This window comes from Triturus cristatus, chromosome 8 (assembly GCF_964204655.1).
Source record: "Triturus cristatus chromosome 8, aTriCri1.1, whole genome shotgun sequence".
NCBI lineage: Eukaryota > Metazoa > Chordata > Amphibia > Caudata > Salamandridae > Triturus > Triturus cristatus.
This window is the reverse complement of record NC_140591.1, coordinates 227,542,924-227,569,886: the sequence shown is the minus strand read 5'-3', so window position 1 is coordinate 227,569,886 and position 26,963 is coordinate 227,542,924. Positions and strand designations below refer to the sequence as shown.

General features: G+C 40.9%; 1 protein-coding gene across 4 annotated transcripts in view; it reads left to right on the top strand.

The window, feature by feature from the left end:
• FAM76B (family with sequence similarity 76 member B) overlaps nt 1–26,963 on the top strand; it is a 135,345-nt gene that overhangs the window by 38,894 nt on the left and 69,488 nt on the right. For 2 of the 4 annotated variants that reach the window (XR_014967663.1, XM_085621416.1), the window contains exons 7-10: nt 8,076–8,153; nt 12,936–13,071; nt 14,038–14,139; nt 21,490–21,611. Coding sequence is in view for 3 of the 4 variants with exons in the window: in XM_085621416.1 (XP_085477542.1) it covers nt 8,076–8,153; nt 12,936–13,071; nt 14,038–14,139; nt 21,490–21,573 (400 nt within the window). In the remaining variant the exon portion in view is untranslated. Of the gene's footprint in view, nt 1–8,075; nt 8,154–12,935; nt 13,072–14,037; nt 14,140–21,489; nt 26,312–26,963 lie in introns of those variants that run through there. The other 2 variants (XM_085621418.1, XM_085621417.1) reach the window with 2 other exon arrangements.

The window sequence follows — 26,963 nt, the reverse complement described above, 5'->3', positions numbered from 1 at the left end:
TACTTCCCGGGCACACACACAGCCCGGTAGTTGTCAATGCTTTTTTTCCCCTTCCCACGTGCCAGCACAAGTTTAGCATCCCACAGATGCAGCCTCCAAATAGATTACAATCTGTCTCGCCTGTCTACGTAGCTTTTTTTTTTTTTGGAAACCTTTATTACACAGTTCAATAAATATACAAGTATGGGCCTACAACCTTAAGGCCGGCCGCTACTAAACAGTGAGACCATAAAACACATGTATAAATACAAGAGGCAAGCAGTAAGAGTCCCACCGATCAAAGATAGCACTTGCGGCTACATTGCCCAATCATCGCAATTGGCGGTTTCATTTTGAACGAAAAAGAAAAAACAAACCCACAAGGCGGCAAAAGTCTAGGCAACATTATGTGCTCCCCTCGGGAGGGTCCTACCAACATACGAGAATAGGAGGGAGAGAGGGGCAGGGGCAGAGACAAAGTGGTCACAATAACAGAATAAAGGCAACGCGCAGACTAGGGAGTCAGGGCCGCCGCCAAGTCGGGCATCAGTGGTGGGGTACAAATCCCGCCGCGATAGGAGTTCCAGGGGCCCCACACCTTTACCCATTTCCCAGGCTTGCCTCTCGCCACATACACCACCTTTTCTCGGAACATGCACCAATCCATGTTTTCCTTCCATACCGAAATCGTGGGTGACCTCTGGGAGCCCCACAATTGTGCTATGTCACGCTTGGCCACCATATATCCCAATGTCACCCACCACGTTTGCGTCACCGTATAATCAGTCGGCTCCCACACATTCAATAAACACCTCCTGGCCTCGGGAAACAGGGCAACATGCGTGACCGCATGCACGCCGCGCCAGAATCGAGCCACCTCCGGACATTCCCACAAAATGTGGAAGAGGGTCCCTAACAAGCCACACCCACGCTTACACATCCCATCCACCGCATATCCCATACGCATCAGGCCCGGTCCCGTAACGTAGACTCTGTGGAGTATTTTGAGCTGGACGAAACGAAGGCGGGCCGGTATGGCCACCTCTTTCGGGGAGGCCACCACAGATACCCAATCCTCGTCGTCCAGCTCCAGTCCATCAGAGACCCATGCCTCACGTAGGGCGGTCAGCAGTCCCGATCGATCGTTGATGAGTTTTTTATAGATCAATGAAATAGTGCCATCCGGTACATGTCCGTCTAGCACCCTATCCTCCAAAGGGGAGCACTCCGGGATGGACGCAACCTCCGGGAATACGGAACACAACGCGTGACGAACTTGTACATACCGGAAGTACTCCCTATCATGCAACTGATATTCCGCTTTCAGCACATCAAACGTTTTAAATCCCCTCTTCGTCCAAAGATCGCCAACCCTACTGATGCCAATCGTGTCCCATTTCTCGAAGCCTTTCGTCGTCCACAAACAACCCAGTCGCTCAGAGGCATAGAATGGCGTCGCCCGGGTCAACCGATCCTTCCACCCCATCGGCGAGTTTGCCGCATGCCAGACTCGTACCGCGACCCGCGTCGGACCCGTCAAGCAAGCGTCGAGCGATCTAGAGTAGAGCGCACGATTGTAGTCGCCACCCGGCAACAACAATTTGTCCATTACAAAGGCCGGATTAAGGGCGGGCCCATAAAGCCCATGGTTTATCGCAGCCAGCTGGGAGGCCCAGTAATAACGTTTGATGTCAGGGAGGGCGACCCCCCCCCATCGTACCACGGGAGCGTCCGTTCGCGAGGGCGATCCGCGGCCTCCCATCCCAAAACAGTTGGCGTTGCAGACCCTCCACCTCTCGAAAGTAACTAGCCGGAACGAAATCCATCGTGTTTTGTAAGGCATATAAAAACCGTGGCAACGACATCATCTTAAACAGCGCCGCCCGGCCGAGCGGCGAGAGCGGCAAGCGCCTCCAATGCGCCACATCCGCCTTCAAACGTTGGAGGGGGGGGGAGTAGGTTCTGAGTGTATCGGGCCGCAGAGTCCAGGGTAATGAAAATACCCAGATACTTAAATTGTAAATACTGTTGAGCAACCTGGATAGGGCAACCCCGCGGGAGGATAGGAGCCTCCCCTGAGAGGACATATACACAGGACTTAGCCCAGTTGTCTACGTAGCTTTTAATTAACCTCTCCTACTTTCTTTCTCAAGTGCTGGATTTGTCACTGAAACATCACACTATAGCAGACTTTCTGTCTACATTTTGTTCATCAAACCTAGCTGTATTTATTGCATTTTATTTACAGACTTACATGTGTACCATGATGGTAAAGTTTTAATAATAGGGTAAAGACGAGATTTTAACTTTGTAGCATTTCAGGGTTTTCCAATGCCATTTGACTTGTAGACAATTGTATATAGCACAAACTCAGTCCTAATGTATTGGACCATTTTACATAGTTATTGCGAATAGAATGTTGCCATTTTCCTATGGTAACTAGGTCCTAACTATAACTACCTACTGGCGACCACCAGTAGTTAATAAAACCTTACATTACAAGCTATAAAAAACATATATATATCTCAGTTCACATATATATATAACTGAATGCATATTTATAAAAAAATGTATACGTACTTATGTGCATATATATATATATATATATAATCTATACCAATATATCCATATATATGTATGCAGTTATACATGCATATATTTATATGTATAAATACAAAATATGTATAGATTTTTATATCCATATATATATCAATACTTCTATTAGAAACTATATACATCTGTGTGTGTGTGTGTGTGTATATATATATATATATATATATATATATATATATCTCCAGACGATAACTCCATGAAGGGGGCCCCCAACCCTGCAGGGCAGCCTCTGTTGACTGGAATGGAGAGACCCGTTGAAGCACGACGTGCACATATCAGAGAGACACAGAAGCCCGATGCTGGATTCCATCAATGCATTTATTCGTCTGGGAGAAAGTAGCAATTTAAAACCCTACGCGTTTCAGCAGATTGCCTTGTTCACAGGTGAGTAGGATTGCTAGCAGTATTGGCATCATTATATCACGTGGCTCAGCGTTTTCCTGCATATACCAGCATGCACCTTCATTGTTCTTGCAATTCTGTGATAAGGTGCGCATTTAAATAAAACTCAAAAGTGTCACTGCACCTTGCACAAGTTCATTTTCAAAGTGCATTTCTATATGTTATTATTTTTAGCGCACGAAAAGCCACATGCTTTGCATATAGAATTTCTAGCACATTCACAATCCATGTTGCTGCTCCTCATTGGCCTATCTTGCACGACAGTCCAGAATCTCCAAAGGGAGGCAGATACTTCCCTCATCACCCTTTCTCACCTTTCAAAACCACAGTATTCACGGCAAATCCATTTCTTTGGAATGAAGGCGAGCGGGTCATGCCCCCTGTAATAAATCCAGACGAGAACTCCATGAAGGGGGCCCCCAACCCTGCAGGGCAGTCTCTGTTGACGGGAATGGAGAGACCCGTTGAAGCACGACGTGCACATATCAGAGAGACACAGAAGCCCGATGCTGGATTCCATCAATGCATTTATTCGTCTGGGAGAAAGCAGCAATTTAAAACCCTACGCGTTTCAGCAGATTGCCTTGTTCACAGGTGAGTAGGATTGCTAGCAGTATTGGCATCATTATATCACGTGGCTCAGCGTTTTCCTGCATATACCAGCATGCACCTTCATTGTTCTTGCAATTCTGTGATAAGGTGCGCATTTAAATAAAACTCAATAGTGTCACTGCACCTTGCACAAGTTCATTTTCAAAGTGCATTTCTTCATGTTATTATTTTTAGCGCACGAAAAGCCACATGCTTTGCATATAGAATTTCTAGCACATTCACAATCCATGTTGCTGCTCCTCATTGGCCTATCTTGCACGACAGTCCAGAATCTCCAAAGGGAGGCAGATACTTCCCTCATCACCCTTTCTCACCTTTCAAAACCACAGTATTCACGGCAAATCCATTTCTTTGGAATGAAGGCGAGCGGGTCATGCCCCCTGTAATAAATCCAGACGAGAACTCTGAGGGAAGTATCTGCCTCCCTTTGGAGATTCTGGACTGTCGTGCAGAATTGCAAGAACAATGAAGGTGCATGCTGGTATATGCAGGAAAACGCTGAGCCACGTGATATAATGATGCCAATACTGCTAGCAATCCTACTCACCTGTGAACAAGGCAATCTGCTGAAACGCGTAGGGTTTTAAATTGCTGCTTTCTCCCAGACGAATATATATATATATATATATATATATATATATATATATATATAAGCACATATAAATGCATATATGAACACACCATTTACACAAAAAAATCCTTTCTCTTAATCTAAAGCGAGACCTATTGCATTTTCCATGCTTGTTAAATTAGCTGTTGTGCTGAGATTTATTGAAGGTTTGACACACATGTTCCTACTCAAACAGTTGATGAAGCCACAATGGAACGTTACCTTGGTCTTGATCTCCCTCATGCGTAAACCCTTTGAGCAGAAGCACAGTTGCTTGCTGCACCTCCTGACTTTGAAGATTGTCGTCCTTATCTTGATAATTATTATGTCTGCTCACTGTGGGAGTGAACTCCAGGCACTTTCAGTGGAATCGCCATACACCATCTTTTTTCCAGACAAGTTGGTGCTGAGACTCTCACGGCTTCTTAGTGAAGTCATGACTCCCTTTCAGACTGTGCAATCCATCACTCTACCAAAGTTCTTTGCTCTGTCTCGCAACTCGAATGATGAGGAGAGGCTCCAATGGCTGGACCCCAAAAGTGTCATAAGCTTTTACTTTGATCGTACCAAGAAACACCATGTAGATGAGCTGTTCAATTATTTCTGTGTTAAAGATAGGAAAGGCTGTGGAGAAGGTTATCCAGTTGAGGTGAATAACCTTATGCATTAAGACCTGCTGCACACAGGATGAAGCAGCCCCTGGAAGTTCTGGGAGTCCATTCTACTAAGGCTGTTACCACTGTGGCTTATGACATCATATCTGTCCTTGACCACTGCAGTGCAGCAACGTAGGCATCACAACTTCCTTGAAAGCCATGTCCGATGGGAGGGGCAATAGCTTGCTCGGTCCTGCTGGACTTTTTGTTCACTCCTCAGACCCTCCTCTGGGGAGCTACTGCTTTAATATCTATTCCAACATCAGGACTCTGTGGTTAGAAGTATCAATCAGAAGAACAATTTACTCACCTTTGGTAACACTCTAATTATTCAGCACATTGGTATCCGCAATTGTTCACACTCCGCATCTGAGGGTGCTAAAGGGAAAAATAAACATTTACATCCACGCAGATGGGTACCACTTGTGTGTGTGTGGCTCCTCTCTCACTTCCAGGATGGTATGGAGCTAATGCAAATGCAATGGCTCCACCTAGCAGCACACAGGAGCTCCTGTCTGGTGCCTGTGGAATATTCTAAGGGGAAGAGTCTGTGGTTAGAAGTAGCCAGAAGAAAGTGACTTGTTCAATTACATCACCAAGGACGTCCAGGGCAATGCAACTGAACCACTAGTTACGGCATTAGCGTAGGTAAGTAACTTGTTTGATCAGTTGCTATGTGGTTTTACCAGGGATGCCATTGAGTCTTTAACAACAAATCCTACTTTTTCACTTAATATTTTTTATGCTACACTGTACATTGCTCTGTACAACTCAAGGCATTTATATATGGGGTTTGGTCATGGTCACTCAGGCTGATGCCTGGCCTTGCTACTAGCGCTGGGCTGGCCTTGGCCTGAGCTACCCAAATCAGCCTGCACTGCTGATTTTGGGGACACAGTCTGACCCATGTCTGGAGTATCTGTAGCGAACAACACTATGACCCCCGCCCTTCAACATTGTGCTAATTGAAGGATCTACATTAAAGTCTACAAAGTGTAAATTTCCTATAGATATGTCTAATAGAGCCTAAAGTTAAAGGTGAATAAAAAGAATTGTTTTAATGTATATTGCAGCCTAACACTGACGTGCATATTTAACTTTGCACCATATTCACTACTCCTAAAAATGTCTACCTCCAGAACAAAATAAATTTTTAAAGCCTCTGTGGACAGCCCTCCTTTTTTTTATTATTTTTTTTATTTTATTGTACTATAATAGTAATCATGCTCCCCTAATCGCCTTGGAAACTATATTTCCCATGCACAATTTCAAATTGAAGAAGGGAAAATACATTGAGTCTGCATATATTTGCGACCTTTACTTTTGAGTAATTCCAGTCAGTAGAAGTCACAAAATTCAGGCTCCAGCCTGTTAAATAGTACCCCATACTAACCTTGGTCGAGATCAAGTTGTGATGTACCTGGAGTTGCTCCAGTGAAAAAAAGTGCAGCACTGTCCCAGGCTGTGAAATAGCTGGGTTTTACCAGTAGACCCAGCAAGCTAAAATATTGCTGCATCCAATTTATTGCACAAACTATATTACCTCATGGTTTAAAGAGAAATGGAGAAAGATCTGTATTACGTGGTTAGTAATTGGTGCAGTTTCAGGGTTTCTTAAAGTCACTGGGTGTACGTACAGATCTTTGGCGACACCAACGTGTGCTGTCCTTGATTCCAGGAACTCTTCCCTCCCCCCTCCCAAATCAAAGCACCCTCTCTGTCATCATATTTTCCTTGTTCTTTCTCGTTCTTTCCTAATTGTTCCGAAAATATTGCTTCTGGCAAATCATTGCTTACCTCTGTGTGATGCAAAAATCGCAGCGCTTTTCCTCCAAGTTCCTGCTGATCGTGATAACACTCAAAAATAGTTGTGCCGTAGGTTGTTCCTTTTTGCTTACCCATCGTTTAAGAGCTTACCCTACTACTTTCACTAGCAAAACATTTATATACTGTTTCAGACGCAGCTAAGCCTGGATGTTCCCCAGTTATTGCCCCTCTGCAGTTTAAGCCTGGTTCATCCAGTCCCATGAAGCTTCATTTGATGTTTTAGCACGCTGCAAATTGTTTCCAACTTGAATACTAGCCATTGGGATCCAGCACGATGAAAGACTTCAAGGCACAAAGAATTTGAAGGAAAGCATATAATACGATGAACTGTGCTTAGCATGATATGAACAATAAATGTAAGTCCTCTACACAGGCGTGGATACTTTGCATAAAGGGTTTAAAAAAGGTTCTATGGAGAAATTACTCTTGATTCCCAAGACATGGCTGCCTCCTTAAGGAACCGCAGGGTAGGCAGGCTTTTCAATGGAAACTTCTGTTCTACTGTATGTTTAGAATTTGATTCTCAAGCATTCATGTTATACAGTAGCACTGTAATGTTGCACATAAGCAAGCATATATGTGTTCCTTCACTTCTGCTGTGCAAGCTGGCAGTAAAATGTGGATGTTGTATTTTAATCAAAAGGAACTACTACTGGTCTCGTGCTAATGGTCAGGATATTTTGATGGACAGACTGAAGACTGATTCCTTTCCCCATCACAAGTAGGAGCCGTTTAAAGAAGTGTTATCCATGCTTCTCCTTTCCAGTAGTTGGCTGTAAGCAGTGTCTGATTCCTTGCACTCTGTGGAGTCCAACCTGTTATCATTCTGGATGGGCAAGGATCCAGACTGTGTGAGAGATGTGGTCTTCAAGACTATATTGTGCCTTCAAACAGGTTTATCTCGATCACTAAACACCCCCACACATTTCACAGAAGCCAGGAGTGTCAAACAGGGTTTGGCTCATTCACACTCTCAACCTGGCTGGCTTTTTGGTTGCTTTGTAGCCTTTCCTGGAGTGGTGGGAAAGCGACCTAGATTTAAGACAGAAGCTAAGTGGTAGCAACTAGTTATAGTCCTAATCCCCCATTTTTACCAACTGACTCTGCCACCTTCCCATCTCTTTTTAACATTTATTTTGACACATAAAGGAAGAGTTTCAAGGAAAACCACATTTTATTTTTTGAAGGATATTACTGCAGTTTGCATTTTGCACATGCACCTGAACTGCCAATTTTCTTTTTTTTTTGTGCTGTGAAAGTGCTCCCGTCCTTAATTGATACTTTTGCTTTTAGTTGGTGAGATGTTAAATCATTATTTTTACTTAGAATAAAATAGTCTCTTATTACAAGTAAACTAGTTTTCTTTCTTCTTGTAGCCACATATCAACTACTGTTCAAAATGAAACTCCAAAGAAAAAACCGAAATTGGAAACCAAGCCATCAAATGGAGATAGGTAACTATTTGTCCTTTTTTCTTAACTAATGTCAGTTGTGGAGTTTTGTTTCTTTGGAGAACATACTGTAAAAAGACTGCTGTTTTTGCATTCTTTAAAAATGTGTTCTTCTACATTGATATCCATTATTACTTTAACTTTTTGCAGTGTTCCACCCCTAACTTTTTTGCCACAATATCCTGCTGTTTATTGAGGAATATACCCTATTCCTAACTCTTTTAAAAAAGAGGGAATTCTATCCTGTTTAAAACTGCTGTACATTACAGTTGAAAACCCAGGTGGGCGCTGAATAGCTTATTTTGATCATTGGCAGCCCAGGCGTACTAAGCACTTCTTATAACTAAATTGCCATTTTTTGGCGGGGGACCGGGCGAGGGAGGTTTGGAAGTTAACTGTAATATGTGAAAAATGACATCTTCCTGAAAGTAACATTTTATATGTGAGCCTGCTGAGAGAGGTTTTCCCACTTGCATTTTGAGCAAATCATGCAAAATGAGCTAAGAAACCACCATGTTGCAAGCCAGAGGCAGCATGGGTGTAAGAATAGGAAACCGTTTTCTGTATTTAAATTTTCTGTTTTACACTGGGCAAGTTGGCTGTAACTATTAAGCACAATTGCTTCGTGTTTAAGGGGGAGATAGGCAGCATATTCATGCCAATGGAAAGACCAGGCAAAGATTAGCAGCTGTTTTATTGTCGTTGTATGTGTTAAACTTGTTTCTGGCTTCTTTTCATAGGCAATTGTGCTTGTACTGGAAAGGGGTTTGCTACCAGAGCAGATTTCAGTGGTAAGGATTGAGTTGAGGTAGCAGGAGGGGATAACGTTTGCAGCTCTTATAAGTTTCAAGAAAGTGTATAGTCTGCAACTCATGAATCTGTGGTTTAGGGAGTTAGAGGCACTGGGAAAGCATAATGCCACATGGGCTTTATGATGGGCTGTCGGTGCTGACGTTGAGTTAATGATATGTTAGGCCTTTTCTGCCCCACCACCTCTCGGTGCTGCAAACAAGGGTAGTGATATTAGGAGATGAATTAGGAAAGTTGTTAATGACTGAAGAAGTTGGCAGTAATAAAAATGAGGCATTGGTAGAAGAGAGGAGCAAGAACATGGAGGTGGGGAGTGATTGGAGCCACAGAAGAGTAGGTATGATTTTCACCGCTAAGGAATGTATGTAAGCGCTGAGAAAATGGTAGTGCACTGCTGAGAGAGCTGGGCTTAGAGTGGAGAAGAGTAGACAATGATGGAACACTGATGAGAAGGCACACCGACAAGAATGGGTTGGCAGTGATGGGAGAAGTAGATCGTGATAGGAGGGGGCAATTATGGGAGACATAAGCAGGGAAATTAGTGTTTTAATGCTAGGGGTAGCTGTGACAGGAGAGAAGCCATGGAAGCACTAACAGGAGAAAGATGGTTGAAAGAGAATAGACCAATGCATGGAAGGTAAGATAAGAGGAAAGCCTCCTTTGTCCTCCCCCTGCCCAGTACAGTTCCCATTCTACTCACTTCAGTAAGCTTCACCTGTCCTCAGTGTAATCTGCACTTGACAGCATTTGATTATTTTACCTGCCCTGTATCTCCTTCACACTTCCGATGTTGAGGGGAGCCTTACTGATTAACATTTTGCTCAAGGTAGGGGAGCTCTGCCTTCCAAGGTTTGAAGACCATTACTATAACACACAGGAGTGCCAGAGGAGATGTAAAGACCTGCAAGGGTTTACTCCTCTACTCAACATATGAACCACAAAAAGAAACCTTGGGTCTATCAATGTTGCTGTCGTGGCAGGGAAAGTAACCATGGTGGAGTGACCCTAAGGACAGATTCCCTCACCAAGGTGGCATGCTTCATCATTGAGAACCTCCTCCTACCGTGATGCCTAGTCATTGTACGGGCTACAACCCTCTCACTAAGATGGAGGAGCTCAGGGATGTTTTTCAAGAAGAGATATGCTAAATTCCCAATTGGTGAATTCTGTGTTTGAGGGCAGCAGAGCAAGTGAAAGTGATAATTAAAACTAGCTACAGGCCTTGCAAATATCTTTATTGGAGTATCCCTGGGCCAGGAGTTAAAAACAGGGCTCTGCATGAGTACTTACACCTGCATTTAGTATCGGAAAGCGGTTGACCTGTTTCAGCCTATAACCCTCAACAGAGGTGTTGCAACTTTCTTCAGGACCTTCATATCAGTGTTGCTGCTCAAAGTGCTCAAATAAAAAACAGACTTATTTTCATGATATAAAAATATATATATATTGAAACCAACCAGTGATCCTATGAGACGTCAAAAGTTAGAGGATTCACTGGTGGTAACCCGCTACTGCCGGAAGTCACGCCTCAATTCACCCTCTGGGGACTCTCTGTCCCCTTAACAAAGATCCAGCCGGCCACTTGCCATGCCATGGATATGAAGACCATTACTCCATTTTGATGGTAGGTTCTCCCAGCTGAAGAGATTAGTGACAACCTGACGTATACAAATGTAGCTCCAGTCCATTTTCTCCACCCAAGGGGAAGAGACAACCACACTCATGGATTTTGCTTGCAATATACATTATTTGTACCACACATTTATTTGCTTGGTTTCCATCCCAGTGTTGAAAGGTTACAATGGACTGGGTTACTAGATATGCTTCGAATGCTGCCAGTCACCAGAATAAATGTTGTCCTGCTTTTCATGATATCCAGGAACTGGTCTACCCGCCCCAAATGTGATGTCAATGTCCCTTGCCTTAAACCCTGAACACCTGCTCCATTTGTGATTATTTTATCTTTGAGGGTGAACAAGAGTGTAAGTGGTGAGCGGTTTTTCTCATCTATCACAAATGATGATTCTGCTATGCTCAGTTGAAAAGTTTAATTTGATGGAAAACAAATTGACAACACGAGAAGGGTTTACATCAACTTGCACTCTGCACATAATCTCTAGTTTGAAAGTAATTTTTTTTTTTTTTTTACTAACTTTTTTTTAATAGTTTATAATTGTCAGTGTGTGATGAGTTTAAAAAATATAAATTGGGCGAAGCATTGTTTGGCAATGGTTAAAATAAAAAGGGCCATAGAAGTATTTGCTATGTCAGTGACCTAATAGCAAGTTGAGTGGGTGGTCAAAGACCTGAGGGACTGGCTAATGGCATTAGTAGAATACTGCTCAGCATTAAAAGCAAAACTAATAACCATAAAGGTAAAAAAGGTACTAGGATATTTGTAGTTTTTATTATGGGGAAAGTAAAACTCGGGGTACTGAGTACTAGGCAGAGGTATGATTTGAGGAGGAGAGAGGAAAAGAAGGGCGGGGAAGGATCTTTCAGTATACTCTAAGTAAGTTGGAGATAGTGAAGCCGGTAGGTAGGGTACAAGTTTCCATTATCATCTTCCCCTGCCCTCACTGTAAATGACAAACTGAATATGTGTGATACCAGAATACAGCTTCAGAGGATTGTTTTGCAATGAAAATCTTTCAGCCATTTGGGTTTGTCAACTTTTGAATGTCATGAATTTTTTATAATTTAAAGGAAATTGTGGTTTGAAAAACGCTTCCCCAGAACAAGTTTCTACCAGCGTGTTTTTCTTCAGAGATCAAACCAATGCTTGCAGTTAAATAGTTGCTCCTGCTGAAGTTCACGGCCTAATACTCTCACTGAAACTATGGGATAACGTGGAGATAGTCCGCTGTCTATCTGTGTTGTTGACTTTCCAGTCCCTGAAACCTCGGAAACCTTCATTAGCCACATCCATGGTCATTCTGCACTTGTTGCCAAGTGTCTTAAATTGCTGAACCCTTACTACTGTGAAGTATTCAGTTACCTTTAAAGTACAGATTATCCCAAGCTGTTGGGGAAATAAAAAATTACAAAGCACACTATGTTAAGAATATAGATACTGCAGTAGTTCTGGAACAGTGTTCTATGGATGGAGTGACGGGTGTGTTTGACATTAGCTTATGGGAATTTAGTCCTCGAGTATTAATCGCTGCATTATCCAAAGCTTGGTTCCTGGCCTATTTGGTCTCCTCTGGGGTTTTGCTATTGTTGGAATGTTGGCAGGAAAGCAGGTGTCATCTGTGCCAAAACTGCCTTTTTGTGGAACTGGTGAATATGGGGCTTGCAGACTACTTTGGAAAAGCAAATAAACTTTGTCTGCAGCCCATAGTTGGTGGGAGCCTTGGAACCCTGAAATCTAGGGTTTGAGTTTTGTCCACCACCCCTCACTTCTTATTCCTGAACGTTTGTGTCAGCACTTTTTCAAAACATTCAGCCTTTCACACCCTCACAAAGTTTTTTTCACTTGCTACAGTGAGGAGTAACTTTCAGGTCCCTATAAGATGTGTATGACTTCCCAGCAGACAAAATATGCAGGATAGGTTTAGGAACTGGCAAAAGTTGCAAACTATATGAATCCGTGAGTTTCTGTTCTGACAAAGCTGTGTATTTAAATAAGTTAAACTGGTCACTGGTCTCGATTTTGAGGTCAGTGAAGCTAGTTCCCAAAACCAAGTGAAATCTGGCCTTCTACTTGGAACCTTTTCTGTGTAAAAAAGGATTTGTCAGTTTTATTACCATCTTTGACTGACACCTTTTCAACCTGTTCTTTCACACTAAACCCTTCACGTTGAGGCACATCTTGTTGGCACTCATTCAGTCTCCTTTTTTATTTTTATTGGCAGAGTCTCTTAAATGTAACCTTAGTATGTCAAGAGGAGATTTGAATTCTTGACAAGTAGAAATGTGAATGTCTCTTGTGTCCATTTGGCATTGGTCCCTGAAATCTATTTTTCTCATTAGTAGCTCAATGAATCAGTCAACGGATACTAGTGGAACCGACAACTTTGTTCTTATAAGTCAGTTGAAGGAGGAAGTGCTATCCTTGAAGCGCCTTCTGCAACAAAGAGATCTGACCATTTTGGAAAAGGATAAAAAGGTATATGTGGATTCATTTTATTGTTTATATTGCATGCTCAAAGAATTAATCCTGACTTAGCTGGAATTTTGATTTCAGTAAACTGGTAAATGGAAAGAAATGCGCATTGACCATATCATTATTGTTGACCCTGTACAACATTATTCTGTCTTTTGCCTAGGTTCCCATTATACAGATGCTATGCAACTACAACTTCCTACCAAATCCCAATTGTTAAGTGTACTGCTTCTAAGCAGGTTGAGTGCTGTATTGCTTGTGGGTTCCAGCGGGCATACATTTCTTTCTACTCCAGTCTTTGACTACTAATTAAGCTCATACAAAACTCGTATGTAGGTTAGGCACTCTTTCTTTTACTGGTGTTCTGAAAAGGTAGGTGTAAAATTTCCGAGGACCAAGGCTTCAGCCTTTTTACTTATTCAGCAAATGTATTTCAGATTGAATAAGGCAGAAAAATGCAATTTTTAATCCATTGCAGCTGAGAATATGTTCTTAATGGATTTCCTCACTTAACTAGCTAAAAAAAAAACAATCAGCTGGTGTACCCTGAAATATAATGAAACATTGGACTAATAGGGCACCTGGAGAATTCAGTGACCTATTTATGAGAGCCAGGGCCAATACTATGTGATTGAAGAGGGAAGGCTCCTTTGTTTCTGCCTAGGAAGAGACAGAATCCTTTTTCTGAGTCCACCACACCACTTCATGAGAACAGTTCGTCTCTGAAAGGGACGGGTCAGAACTGAATCCACAATTATCACACTTGATTAACAATATCTCACTGGATCTTTCATATTAGACAGCCTTTTAAGTACTGCAGTGGTTATATCTACATAAAAAGCAGTGACGAAGAAGAACTGATATGTGCTTGTAGAAAAAGTGATGTAAAATGTCACAGTGCTCACAGAAGTAATTACGTTATTTTGAGATGTTTATTGGGCTTATCAGAGGAATTTTGTTTGCTCACAGCTGACTGAGTTAAAGGCAGACTTCCAATACCAGGAATCTAATCTGAGGACAAAGATGAACACTTTGGAAAAGGCTCATAAGGAATCTGTTGAACTCCTTCAGGTAAGTGATGGCAGTGTGGTAACATCTTAGTGTTGGCCTTCATTCCAGTTTTATGGATGAAGGAGCCTGTTTATTGGTCTTCTTGTGTTGCTAGCTTGAACCAGTTAGATTTGTAGAAGAACACTTTCAAAAAGTGCTTTCTTCTAAATGCATGGACTTATGGATTTAGTTCCTATTGAATTTGTAGATGAGATGCCTTTTCTAGTTAGTTTTGCTCAATTTATTAAATGTTTAGTGCACTTTGTGTGAATAATACCAACATAATGCAAGTGGGAGAAATAACCCAAGCTGAGCAAATTTAATTTATTAAACTGCTGCCTTTCTTTCACTCTTTCTTTGTCCGTTTCTTGCATCCACATCCATTCTCTCTACCCTTTGTAATCTGCGACGGGAAGTTAAAAATAAGCATAGCAGCTGACAATTGACCTTGTATTCTTCCACATACAGTCATGATTGTGTTTACGTCTTACTGAAAAAACATTGCAAACCATAAAACACATATAGGAGAAGAAAGAACAGGGGTCTAAAGGAGTGCAGACTACTTTAGTACTAACAACTCGTCTTAAACTGATTTGTTAAAAGATTGCACAAGCTTTTGTAATCGAATTCCAAATGTCCAGAAGGTTCAAGGCTTTCAACCGAATGCCGAACAGCGTTAGCCATATAATTTTCACCACTGGGGACAATAGTAGTCCGTATGCTGCTGTATCTTACACAGTCAACTTTTGTTCTTGAAAATGTCTTGCATGTCTGCCGTGTTATACAGTGAAGCCAACAGATATTGGGAAAGAGTAGTATGATATGACCTGCTGCACTATTGGAACCTACTCAGATGTTAATTGTAAAATCTGCTGACCAAAATCATAGCACATTACTGCCTTATGTTTTGAATGTTGGTTCCATTAAGATCGGTCCATGTGAGAAATAACCCTTTACCAACTAAATAATGTCACCAAGTATCTTTTTACATATAGTCGTGACCTTGGAGCAGCTCAACTAAGTGTGAAACGGGTCTCCAGGTACCACATTGACACCTTCTTCAATCCTATTTAATCCATACGGTATCATATACCATATGCAGCATATTATGTGTATTCATATTTCTTTGTTTTTGAATACCTATCAATATATTTGCTGCCAGCAACAAATTTTCTAAAATTGAAGTATATTTTGCCATTTCTGCATATGCATTTTTATATATACTTTCCAAAGGTTTACGCAAATGAGAATAGTGATTCTCCAAATTAAATCCCAAGAGAATCTCCATTTCATTTAAGACACGGAGGCCAATGCCACTCTTCACAGCACTTGAAAGATCATTACATCATCAAAAAAAACAATCTAGAATAGAACATTCACAGCATATAAGAAGTTCATGCATAGAACTATCCTTCTCTGTGAAATGCAAAACTTGCTTCCTCTATCATGGATGAACAAATAGTAAGAAGTTAGTCACTGCAAAACTCCTTAAAAGAACTGAAATACTGGATGTTAACTGAAAGGAAAAAGAATTGTTAAAGGTTCGATTAATGAAAGCATGAAGAAAACATCCACTTCAGTAATTAAATTAGTCGGTTACTAAATTCCTTCTAAATAACTCGTTATCACATTTTTAAAAAAATAATTTCTTTATGCTTTAAGAAATTTATCCCCCCACACTGGGACAAGAGAGCAGGATAATGTTAGCCTCTGTGTCTTGGAATTTAATTTGGAGAATCGCTATTTCATTACAAGACCGAAGGCTACCATCATGCGTGTTGGTAGCCCTCTAAGACCACATCGGATATGTGCTTGATTGGCCAAATACTTCCATGTTTGCTAAACATTGTAAACCAATCAGCAGCTCTCATGATGTCCTCCAGTCTTCCATCTTTCCAAAAGGCTTGACTAGTCCTAGCACCTCTCATAGAATGAGGGTGAAATTTCTGTAAATTGACACCAGCCTGCTGCATTGTAAATTTCACCCACCTTGCAATAGTAGTTGTGGTAACCGCTTTAAAGGGTTTACCAAAATAAATCTATAGTTATTTGGTACCAAACTCACTCATTCGGGAATCCTATTCCTTCATGCAATCCACTACACACAATTTCCTGCACGAGTCAAATCTTGGATAAAAGATGGTAATGGTATGGGACATAGTTTTCGTTCTTTTAGTAATATCAAAACCTCCAAAGCCTTAATGTCTGAAACTCTACAACAGGAGATTAGACTGAGTCAGGAAGCCAGTTTCATAGAAAGTCTCTTCAGATCTAAATATCGATTACCTGGCCATAAGAAAAACCGTCTCTGAACCAAATTGACATCCCACAAAAATTCATGTCTAGGCGGCCCATATCGAACTGTTTCCCTGGGAAGTTAACCACCTCAACTATAGGAGCCTTCATAGACTCCAACTTCCTTTCTATGTACCTACGTACCCAGGTCTCTCAAATTCCCTTATAACTGTACCCGGTTCCTGGAGCCCAAGATTCCTCAAGCAGCTCCTCGGCTCTTACCGAAAGGTCTGATCTCTCTGTAGATCCCCTGCTACTTTCCTTACTTCCTGTGTGCACCAGAGGATTTTCCTCTTCATCTAAGTCTTTTAGCAGACCCTCTGTGGTAGGAAGAAAAAAAGAACTTTCACAATCGAGCTCCATGAAAACCATGCCTGTTCAGCCCAAAACTGAGTTATCCGAATAAGTGAGCATCTCTCCTGTCTCACTTTCCGAAGGACCCTCTGAATCATTGCGAAGGGTGGGAACGCGTAAGCATAGAACCCCTTCCAACTCTGTAAGAATGTATTTACAGCTAGAGCTCCCGTGTCTGGTATCCAACTGTAACACTTCTTTAGTTGAAATGTCAGTCTGCTTGCAAAGAGATTTATCTCCAAAGGACCCTAAACCTGAGATGGTTTTTTGAAACATTCCTTGCTCAGCTTCCAATTGCTGTAATCCCTTAAAAACCTTGAATTCTAGTCAGCAGTTACATGCGTCTTCCCAGGAAAATACTCTGCCCTCAAGCTGATTTTGTGTTCTAAGCAAAATACCTAAAGTTTCTTGGCTAAATCTGATCGGTCTAAGGATCTTGTTCCTTCTAAGCAATTTCTATAGGCCACAGCAAAAACAGTGTCCGTTTTCAATAAAACTGCTCTGCCTTGTAAACCATGTCAGAAACTCATGAGAGCATAAAGACATGCTGCCAGTTCCAAATAGTTTGTGATACAACCTCTGTGGTTGAGCACAATCGTCCAGTTTCTTGTGTACACAAGCGTGCACCCGCAACCAGTTAGACTTGCATCCGACTCTAGAATTAAATCAGGTTAACATCCAAAGATTGCCTGGCCATTTCAGGCATCTAAATTCCCCAACCACCACCCCAGTTCCATCTTCGCTTTCTGATTTAGAGATATCTTGTCCCCATACCACAATCCTTCCTGAAAGGCCCTTGCATTTATCCTTTGTAAAGCTTGATACTGTAAGGAGCCAGGAACAATTGCTTTAATGGAAGAGGACAGTAGACCTAAAAGTCTTGACAGCTCCCTCAGAGTTAAAGAACATATCTAATTTCTTTCCGAATCTTGGTTATCTTCTTTAAGGGAGGCGAACCACATTAACACATGTGAACCCTAAAAACTTCTGAAAGTGCAAAAGGCCAAGAATTGATTTTTCCTTGTTCACTATGAAACCCAAACTTTCCAGAAGGGACATGACCCTGTCCAAGTCCCTCAAAACTTGAGATTGACTTTGGGACATGATCAGAATATCGTCCAAATAAGTGATCATGCGGATGCCTCTTTGTCTCAGGCCGGAAGCTACAGCTCTCATTACCTTTGTAAAGCACCATGGTGCTGAAGAAAGGCCAAAAGGGAGTGAGGAGAATTGGTAAAATTGACCCCCGACAGATGAATAGAAGGTAAGGTTGACACTCCCAAGCCAGGGGGATTGTAAAGTAGGCTTTCAGATCCAACTTCACCAACCAATCGTTCTTCAGCAACATGTCTCTTAATAGATGGATCTCTTCAACCTTTAATTGTGTGTACACCAGAAATCGGTTTATGTCCCTTAGATTTATAACCGGTCTTCACCCCTTGTCTTTCTTCCCTACCAAGAAGAGTATTTAATAACACTCTGCTCTCTATAGTTAGTTCTGCAATACCCCCTTTCACCAATATAGAATATACCTCCTTGTCTACTACTTTCTGTTAATTTGCATTCCAGCTCAACTCCCTTGGATGGGTATCTTGAGAGGGGCTATTCCATGACATCTATTCTGAAACCCTGGACGGTTCTTAAAACCCATGAATCCTGAGTCATGGTTTCCCACACATGGAAAAATGTTTGAGGCGGACCCCTACTCTTCTGTGAGAAGAAGGAGAAATTGTATTCACCCTAGTATACAGAGGGACTTTCACCTCGAGGTTTATGTCCTCTCGCACATTGATAACTTCCTCTTTGTCGATAGGTCGGGTCTCACCGGTTTGATAGCCTCTGCCATAACCTTTCTGTCCTTAGTTACATAACTTGTACCGTAAGAATCCCTGGCTGGTAGGAAGCCCCCTTCTGTCGGCCTGGCCAAAAACACCTGCACTAAAGACCCTATGCATATTGTGCTGTACTTTGTCCTGGGTACTGAAAGTTGCGACTTATTTGCCCAGGAACTTGACCATTTCCTTGCAGAAGAGTAGGCCCGTAGGATTTTCTGAAGCTTCTTTCTCTGCTAGATCCCCAGCTTGGGGTTGATTTTCATCAGGGCTGCTATGCGTGTCTCAGCATTTAGTCCTGCATTTGCGTTCCCAAGGAGAACCATAGCATGCTGGCTCCAGACTCTCAGTAGATCCAGATCTTTGCACATGTCAATTATCCTTGCCAGGGGATGACCACTTCGAAGAGGACATCTTGACATAGTTTGAAGAACCTCTCCGATCCTAATATCTTTGCCCATCTTGAAGATAAAGGTAATTCACTCTGGGTTCAAGTTGAGTGTAAGGCACTCTTTGTCATGAATGAAAGGCCTTGAATATTCATCTTTGACGACATTCCTCTCTTCCTTTTCGAGTAAATTCCTGATCTACCTCTTAATGAAACTGCTCACATGTTCAGGGTTCCACCACTCGGCACTTCTGGTATGCTTAATATAGTTTGGCAAGAACATCTCTCCTAGAGGGTTCTTGACTACATCCTTAAGTAGAATTAGTTGCATTCTCAGTGAAGAGGTCAACCCCGTTTATATCCCCTTGATCGAGATTAAGTACATAATCCTCTAACAGCTCCTCGTCATCACCCTGGAGCTCATCTTCCACAAACTCAATTTCTTGAGTGTCCTAGATTTGTGTGGCACTAGGGTCACCCAATTCCATTGTGCCGCATCAGACACTTCTCACCTTCATGCCGAATAGGACACCATTCCGTTTTGAGGTACTTGGACCTCCCATCCCTTTTTGAGGTGCTTCAAACTGCCATCCTCTTTAAAGGCATGGACCCTTCCTCAATGTGTTTCCACCTCCTTCTTTTCTTACCTCCTTTACCCCCAGTAACGGATTCTCCCTCCGAAGTAGACCACTACTTGTTATTAGAGCCCCAGTTATTTCTTTCTTACTCATGACTTGGTCAATGGCTTTGTGTATGCAGGTACGCATTTCGTGTGGTATTAATTTTTTAAAATCATATCCTCATTACATTTCCCATCTGCCATCTCAGAAGATTCTTTCTCCTTATCGTGCAAGGGGCTCTAGAAAAGGGGGTGTGGACTTCTGTGAATAATAGATCAGGCTCTTTAAAGGGCTCATATTATACATAAATCTACTAGGGAGCCCTATGTATTAACTAGGGGAACTAGGCAAACCAATTAATAGTCAGTAATAGACGAGAGAGAAGTGTTCAATGTGCAGGCCAGTCAGCTGTTCGTGGAGATACTGAAACTACCAATGTGACGCGTTATAGTATCTCCCAATGGCATCCTGATATAATGATATTAAATGAGACTCGGCCCAATCCGATTTGGTGGCATGCGCTCCAAGGCTCATCCAATGCCAAACACATTCCTCGAAGCCCTGCCCGACATGCCACACCCTTCAAGACGCATCGGGTGGGTCCGGCCTAGAGAGGGTTAGTCCCCGAAATCAGCTGCCTGCGCGCCTTGAGGCGGTGCAGACCCCGAAGGGGATCCTCAATTAGCCATCTCCAAACAGCAGCACTCACGGCAGGCGGGTTGTGGCACCCGAGGTTCAGGCCCCCCGTTCCGCGATCAAGGCAGCATGAGAGCGGTGTGACGGACTCAAAGGAGGCGCCGCCTAAAGATTAAAGGTATGAGAAGCTAGCGCGCGCTACATGGAGGCGGATTGTCTTTAAAACCCTGCATAAAAAGAAAAAGGCACCAAATCTAATGTAAGATAAACTAAAATAATGTTAAATGATTCTAAAAAGGTAGGTGTTTTCATAGATTGGAAACCAAAATGAAAGGAAAAGTCAAGTAAATATTAACGGTAACATTGAGTATAAAGAATAGAAAGCTACTTATCTGCAAGGAGCAGCATTTTAAAGAGGAGGATAGCTCTGTGCATGGATTTCTTGTATGCTATGAATATTGTAATCTAGATTGTTTTTAGTTTTCTGATGTAATGTTCTTTCAAGTGCTGTGAGGAGTGGCATTAAAGGTATAATGCATAATGATAGCCTCTGGCCTTGTAATAAAATCTTGATCTACTGCACGATCAACGATCAACGATTTATTGGCGTCTACTGCTTAGCACCAGTTTTATTTGAGACCGTGACTACATCATTTTTTTGTATGTTTTATTGGCTACTCGCCAATAGATTTGGATCCCACTGAATTGTTTAATTACCAACTGGAGACATTCGACAGAACCTGGCCTATATCGTGCAAAAACTTGAGAGATTGTATTCCTTTTCCTGGTACCTGTACTAAACCTCAAGATTACAGATGAGGCTAAATGTGTGCGATTGAGGTTATGTATGCACTTTGCCTTCCACAGATCCTCCTCAGAGGAAGCAGGGAGAGTTGCATTAATGGTTAAAGCAGTGATCCTGAAGGACTAGATATATCAAGTTATTATAGTTAGCAGGTTGTTGTTTTTAATGAAATAATTTATATTATTCTTTTTCCAAGCTAACTCCAGAACGTCTTCCGCCATGATGCCTACTCATCAGTAGTAGTGTAATGGTTGCGCCCTCATATGTTAACAACGTTTTGCAGTTGGAATCTTTTTCAAGTGTGCAATATGTAATATGTCAAATGTATACATACTTGATTCCTCAGAATATATAGGTTTGTCAGTGTTCTAATTGTATTGAAATCATATAGACTAACATGTTTAAATTATTTGCTCATTTGTTTTTTTTTTTTTGTTTCAGATAAAAATCCGAGAACTTCTGAAGCAGGTTGCAGGGCTGTCCAAGGGCAAGAAGTTTGATAAAAGTGGAAGCATACTGACTTGAGAAACCACAACATTCACTTCCATTAGTGTTTGTTCAGTGTAAGTTGAGAGATTCTGTGAAGCCCTTAAATTGTTTTGTGAAGACTTGCATCCTGGATTTAGTCTGCACCCTGTCCTACACTCCCTGTAATATGCAGCTTTATAAGGACAAAACTTCAGCTGGCTTGGAGGTTATATATGTTTTTACATTAGGAGCACTTGTTCCTGAATCTGTATTAAACCATTTGAGAGCAAGCATACTAAAATAGTATTCTATAAAAAAAAATGCAATAAATGTAGTCCAATTTTTGGCGTGTTCAAAAAGTGCTACATAGCTTTTAACATTATAAAATGATCTGCTTTAATGATTTGTATTTTCATGTCGCTCTTTAACAAAACGTACATATTTGTTTTAATTTATTACAATAATGTACATGTATGAGTCAAATGGCGGTGCTTTTGTGGTAAGGAGCAAAACTTCAGAACCTATGTAAAGTTATAACCCAATTAGGGTTTTAGCATGTTAGTTCTTATATCAGTTATTGAGGGGTTTGACTTGTGTTGTACAGAGCCCGTGGGTGAAAGGTTTTATGTAAAAGCAGCTGTAGGTTTTTTTCTTACAAGTGCCTTTTTTCTCAGTGTACCTTTTATTTATTGGATTTTAGTCCAATTGTAAATATTTAGTGTTTTTAAAACATGGGAATTTTTCGGTTTTAAAGTAAATGAAGCAAACGATCAAACCTACTAGAAAAGGTGTTGAGCATATTTTGAATTATGATTGACGACTTCCATTAGGTCCAATGCAATATAGTTTGCTGGTTTGGTTATGTTTAGCTTTCATCTTGGTGAACCAATATTGTGTGCAGGGCTTCTTAGTGCACAATCTAGTTAGAAGCTTAGTGCTGCAGTTTGAATCTTTCTGGTGTGTCCCTTTGGTTTATCTTTTCAAGTGCATGATTACTGGTTACTGTTACTGATTAATTTTTTTGAAAAATGGTGATCAAGTGTTAATTTTGAGGTGATCTGGGAATACACTGATGATTCTACTTGTATGAAGGCTACTACGGATTCAGAAATTGTGTGTTATGTAGGGACCTGCGGTGCTTTAAAAAATGTCTATGGGCATTTCAGTTTATCTTCTCACCATGTCGATCTGTTATTGTTTGTTCAGATACCCCCTGTTTTCATATAGTGTTGGTTTTCGTATCAACCATTTCCGAATGTGGCAAGGATAGCTATTTGCTATGAATATCATGAAAACCATGTACTGAAAAAAATGAATGCACACTAATGTTACATTATGCAGTTCTTACCACTGTGTGCTTTTTTTTTAATCTCCGTATTAGGTTGTCTGTTGATAATTGAAACATGCGTCTTTCCAATTCATAAGAAAGTTCTCTTTCGCATGTAAACATCGAAAGATGAGCATCATGCTCTGGTGTCTGCTCTCTGCCTGGCTGTAGTTATGGCATCTTCATTTCAGACATGCATATTGTTTTCCTTAAGATTTTAGATATTTGAGTTACTCTTCTTTGATCCTCTGCTTTAAGGTTTACACCACCACTTAGCTAGTAATTGCAAATGCTGTCCTGTTGTGTTTAGAAAAACCTGCAGCGTGGGTGAACAAAAATTGCAGAACTCCATATCGGGCTGTTGAGTCCCACTTTTATTGCTAGTCTCTCCCTGGCAGTGCTGAATAAGCAGGAGCTTAGTTCTGCCCTGGTTGGTAAATATGGTACTTGGTTGTGCTTTCCTTTAATGCCCATTGCCAGACATACACTTGCTGTATGGATGTATGAATGAGATTACAACAGTGTTTGCCTTGTGATTCGTCCTTCCTAAACTCCCTGTTTTTCATGTTCTTAGATGTACTTTACCAAGCTATGTTTCTGTTCATTTAGGAACCACTTCACTGCTTTAGTTCTCAGTCAACAATAACACTGGCCTCCATTAACTGGTTATTTGCTAGTCATTTACATTAAAACATAAAGCTGTAGTAACATGGCACTATAATGAACATAGTTAGCACACCATAAAATATGCCTAGAGGGATGCAGTAAGCTCAAAAAATTATTCTGCGTTGGGAGTTAAAGCACAGAACATTGTGTATTCTGAACCTCTTGAGGTTCAAGACTCCAGCTTTAGAGCAGCAATTAAGAACCCTGCACATGCAATTTTGATTGACTGATTCTAGCGAAATAAAGTGGAGTGTTTTAAGTTATAAGTTCCACCATTTGGGAATCAGTCTTTTTCTGCAAATATTTACAGACAAGCTATGTAACCATCATGACTGTGCTCAAAGAAACCAATACACTATAACATTATCAGTGCCATTCTGCTCTGACGAGTTCCTTCACCAGTAACCATGCAAATTCTGCATTGCAGATGCTTCCACAGCCAACTGGCATGAATGCAATTGTGTGATTCTCTGGTGAAGAAAATGCAGTCCTATCGCCTCTAAATGTAGAGAAGCCCTATCCACTCCAGCTTCACCATCCATTGACCACTGCAGTTAGTCTTTCACATGCCCAATGTGGTGTATCTTCAAAACTGAGTAGCTGTACCCTGTTAATTATTTGCATACTTTCAAATTTAGCTGTAAACTAACCACATATGGTGTTAGTCCAGTCAGGGTTTCGATTCATTTGGTTCTGAATTATCGAACTGCCCTTTAGGCAGCATTCACATAGACTAGAAACATCTGCACCTTTGAGAATGTCATGCGTTATTTGTATTTGCTGAACCATTAGCTTCCATTTGGGATTAGCCCATCCAGGGAGGCGTGTGGTCTTTGATGGGTGCTTTAAAACAGGAAATAGGTGATCCTTGATAAGTGGCTCCCCCAGTTATTTAGTTGCTGCAGAAGTGCTTTCCTATCGAACAGATCATATTCTACAGACCAGATGGCCCTTCCTTGCTAGTCAGACCGACTCGTTCATCACTGATTGAGATGTCGATGGCACCATTGTGTTTCATATTGGATCTGAAGTGCCACAAGGTGACTTTTTTACAGTACTGTGCTAAACAACATTTTTATTTAAGAATCAGCAGATGTTGGCCTGCTGATCCATCCCTAATTTGGGTTCAGCCGGGTTAATTTGATAGCCTTTTCAGACATATGTGGAAACAGAGGAATGGACCAACCCATCCATGACTGACATCTCAAGACCAGACTGTTACCGTTTCCTTTTGAAATTGCTATGTTTACAGAGACTTAGCTTTTGTTATCATCCAATAGCTCTCTGTAGCCTGCATCTTGGTAATTTTTCTCAAACAAGGCTATAAACTTTTAGATTTGATTTGCTGGGCATGACCCTGAGACCATTTAATGCTAAAGAGCAGAGTATATTTCATAGAGGAGATAATGTTTCTTTCTTTACACTTCCTCTTCGGAATTGATGTGCAAGTCTACAAGTTTTACAGGCACGTGCTTTTGCAATGTAGACTATCTATTAGATTTTATGTTGGGTGCTATGAAGATCACGATTGATTTAGTATCTGTTTCTGCCTCATTAGTACATTTCATACCAATGCTATCTAGTATATTTGGAATGTGGTTGTTCCATGTCATCATTGATACAAAGGCCAAATTATTTCACATGACATACCACTTGCCTGTTCTAAATAATATTTGGTTTGACAGTTAAAATGCATTCTTTAAATGTCAAAAGCAAGTCACGTTGTCAGAATTTATATTACTTTGGTGTACTGAAATATACCAAAAGAACTTAAATACGCTATCAATTTTTTAAACTGAAGTCTTCCGTGTAATTGCATCCTGGTTTAAGTTACAGTTTCTGACACTTTCGTGACAATTGGAAGAAGCCAGCAGTTCAACGATAAACTCTTGGGATTTTTCTAGAGCCATTGTTGATGTTGTTGCTCTACCTAGCTTTTAATTTTGTGGGGTTTTTTTTGCTACAATATCTTGCTGGTATATGCTGAAGTTGAGTTTAGTATCTCACACACACCACTAGTTGCTTTCTTATAATGCAGCGCTTGTATTAAGACAGGTGACTATTGTCAACCATCTTTTATTAAAAGCTGGTATGCTTTCTTGTTTGTCTACTTGTATATGTCTTGGTTATCTGGCTCATGCATTGCTGTCTTGACAGCACAATACAATTTGGAGTTGTTTCACAAATCATTCATGCTGAAAAGATTTTATTAATTATTTTTTTTAAGATAGTTAACTGCCTGTCCCTTGTTATAAACTGACATGGTCACATTTATTTAAAATTGCTTCCTCAAAGAGGTTTTAAATTGTTTTTGAGCACCATAGTACCAAAACTAAAATGTTTTAGGGGCTTCACAGTATTCAATCCTAATGATCCGATCTTTATCCCCCAATTCTTATTTGCTTCCAGCTTAATTGTATAAGGTTGTAACTTTGAATCTGAACATTGTGGTCTCTTGATGCGCATAAGCATCAAACTGACAACATATGTTTTTGTGTACATGCAAGGAGCTGGTTGCACTGTATCATTTTCATGTTTGCTTAGGAATTTTAGTTTGCATTGGCCAGTGAGCTATTAAGGCTCAAGTTGTTTGTGAATTTTATGCTAATGTACATTGCAGTAATTTCTAGATCACATGTATATTTGTCTCAAAACGCATTGTACAAAGAAGCTGTTCATTTTACCATATGTATACATGTATAGATCCCTGAAATACTGTACTTGCAAACACCTAACTATTTACTTTTTGTACATTTTTTTTTCTATATCCAATATTTCACAATAAAAGATTGTCAAAGTGTCTGTTCTATTGCCTACTCATCAATTTTGAAGCTTGAATGAGCATATATTGAATAAGTTAGGCGGCTGGGTATTTTGTGAGCACCAGCGTGTGTACCTGCTTTACTAAGTTTTTTGTGTGTTCTGTAATGGGGTTTACGGTGTTGATGTGTATTACTGAATGGGTACATAGTTCACTTGCTAATAGTTTTTATTCTGTGGCAAAAACTGCAGGTAAGTAGTCGCCAAGAAATATGTTGTGAATCCTTTACAGTTTGAGTTTTAATTAGGTAGCCTTTAATCTCAAGCTGTAGTCACCAGGGCTGTGTGCACCTGCCTTTGTATTATGTGCTTTTCTATTTTGGATCCCTTGTGGCCTTGAAAGGGTATGGTGTTTTAGTATGGTTGAAATGGAGAACAGAAAATCTGTGTGATTTTCATGCTCTGTATGCTATATTCTTATAAGCGTTAGGAACACATGACAGTTTTAGTAATCCTCTTGCCCATTCTTGCTCAATGAGCTGCTCTGCCCTTGTTACTGTACGACTTATGTCAGACAATTTGACAGTGTTGCAACTGCTCATGCAAGTACGCCAATAGCTCCCAGTGACCCATCCGGGTAATGAGTGCAATATAAAAAGAACTGTAAGCATCTTTGATCAAAACACAAAGTACT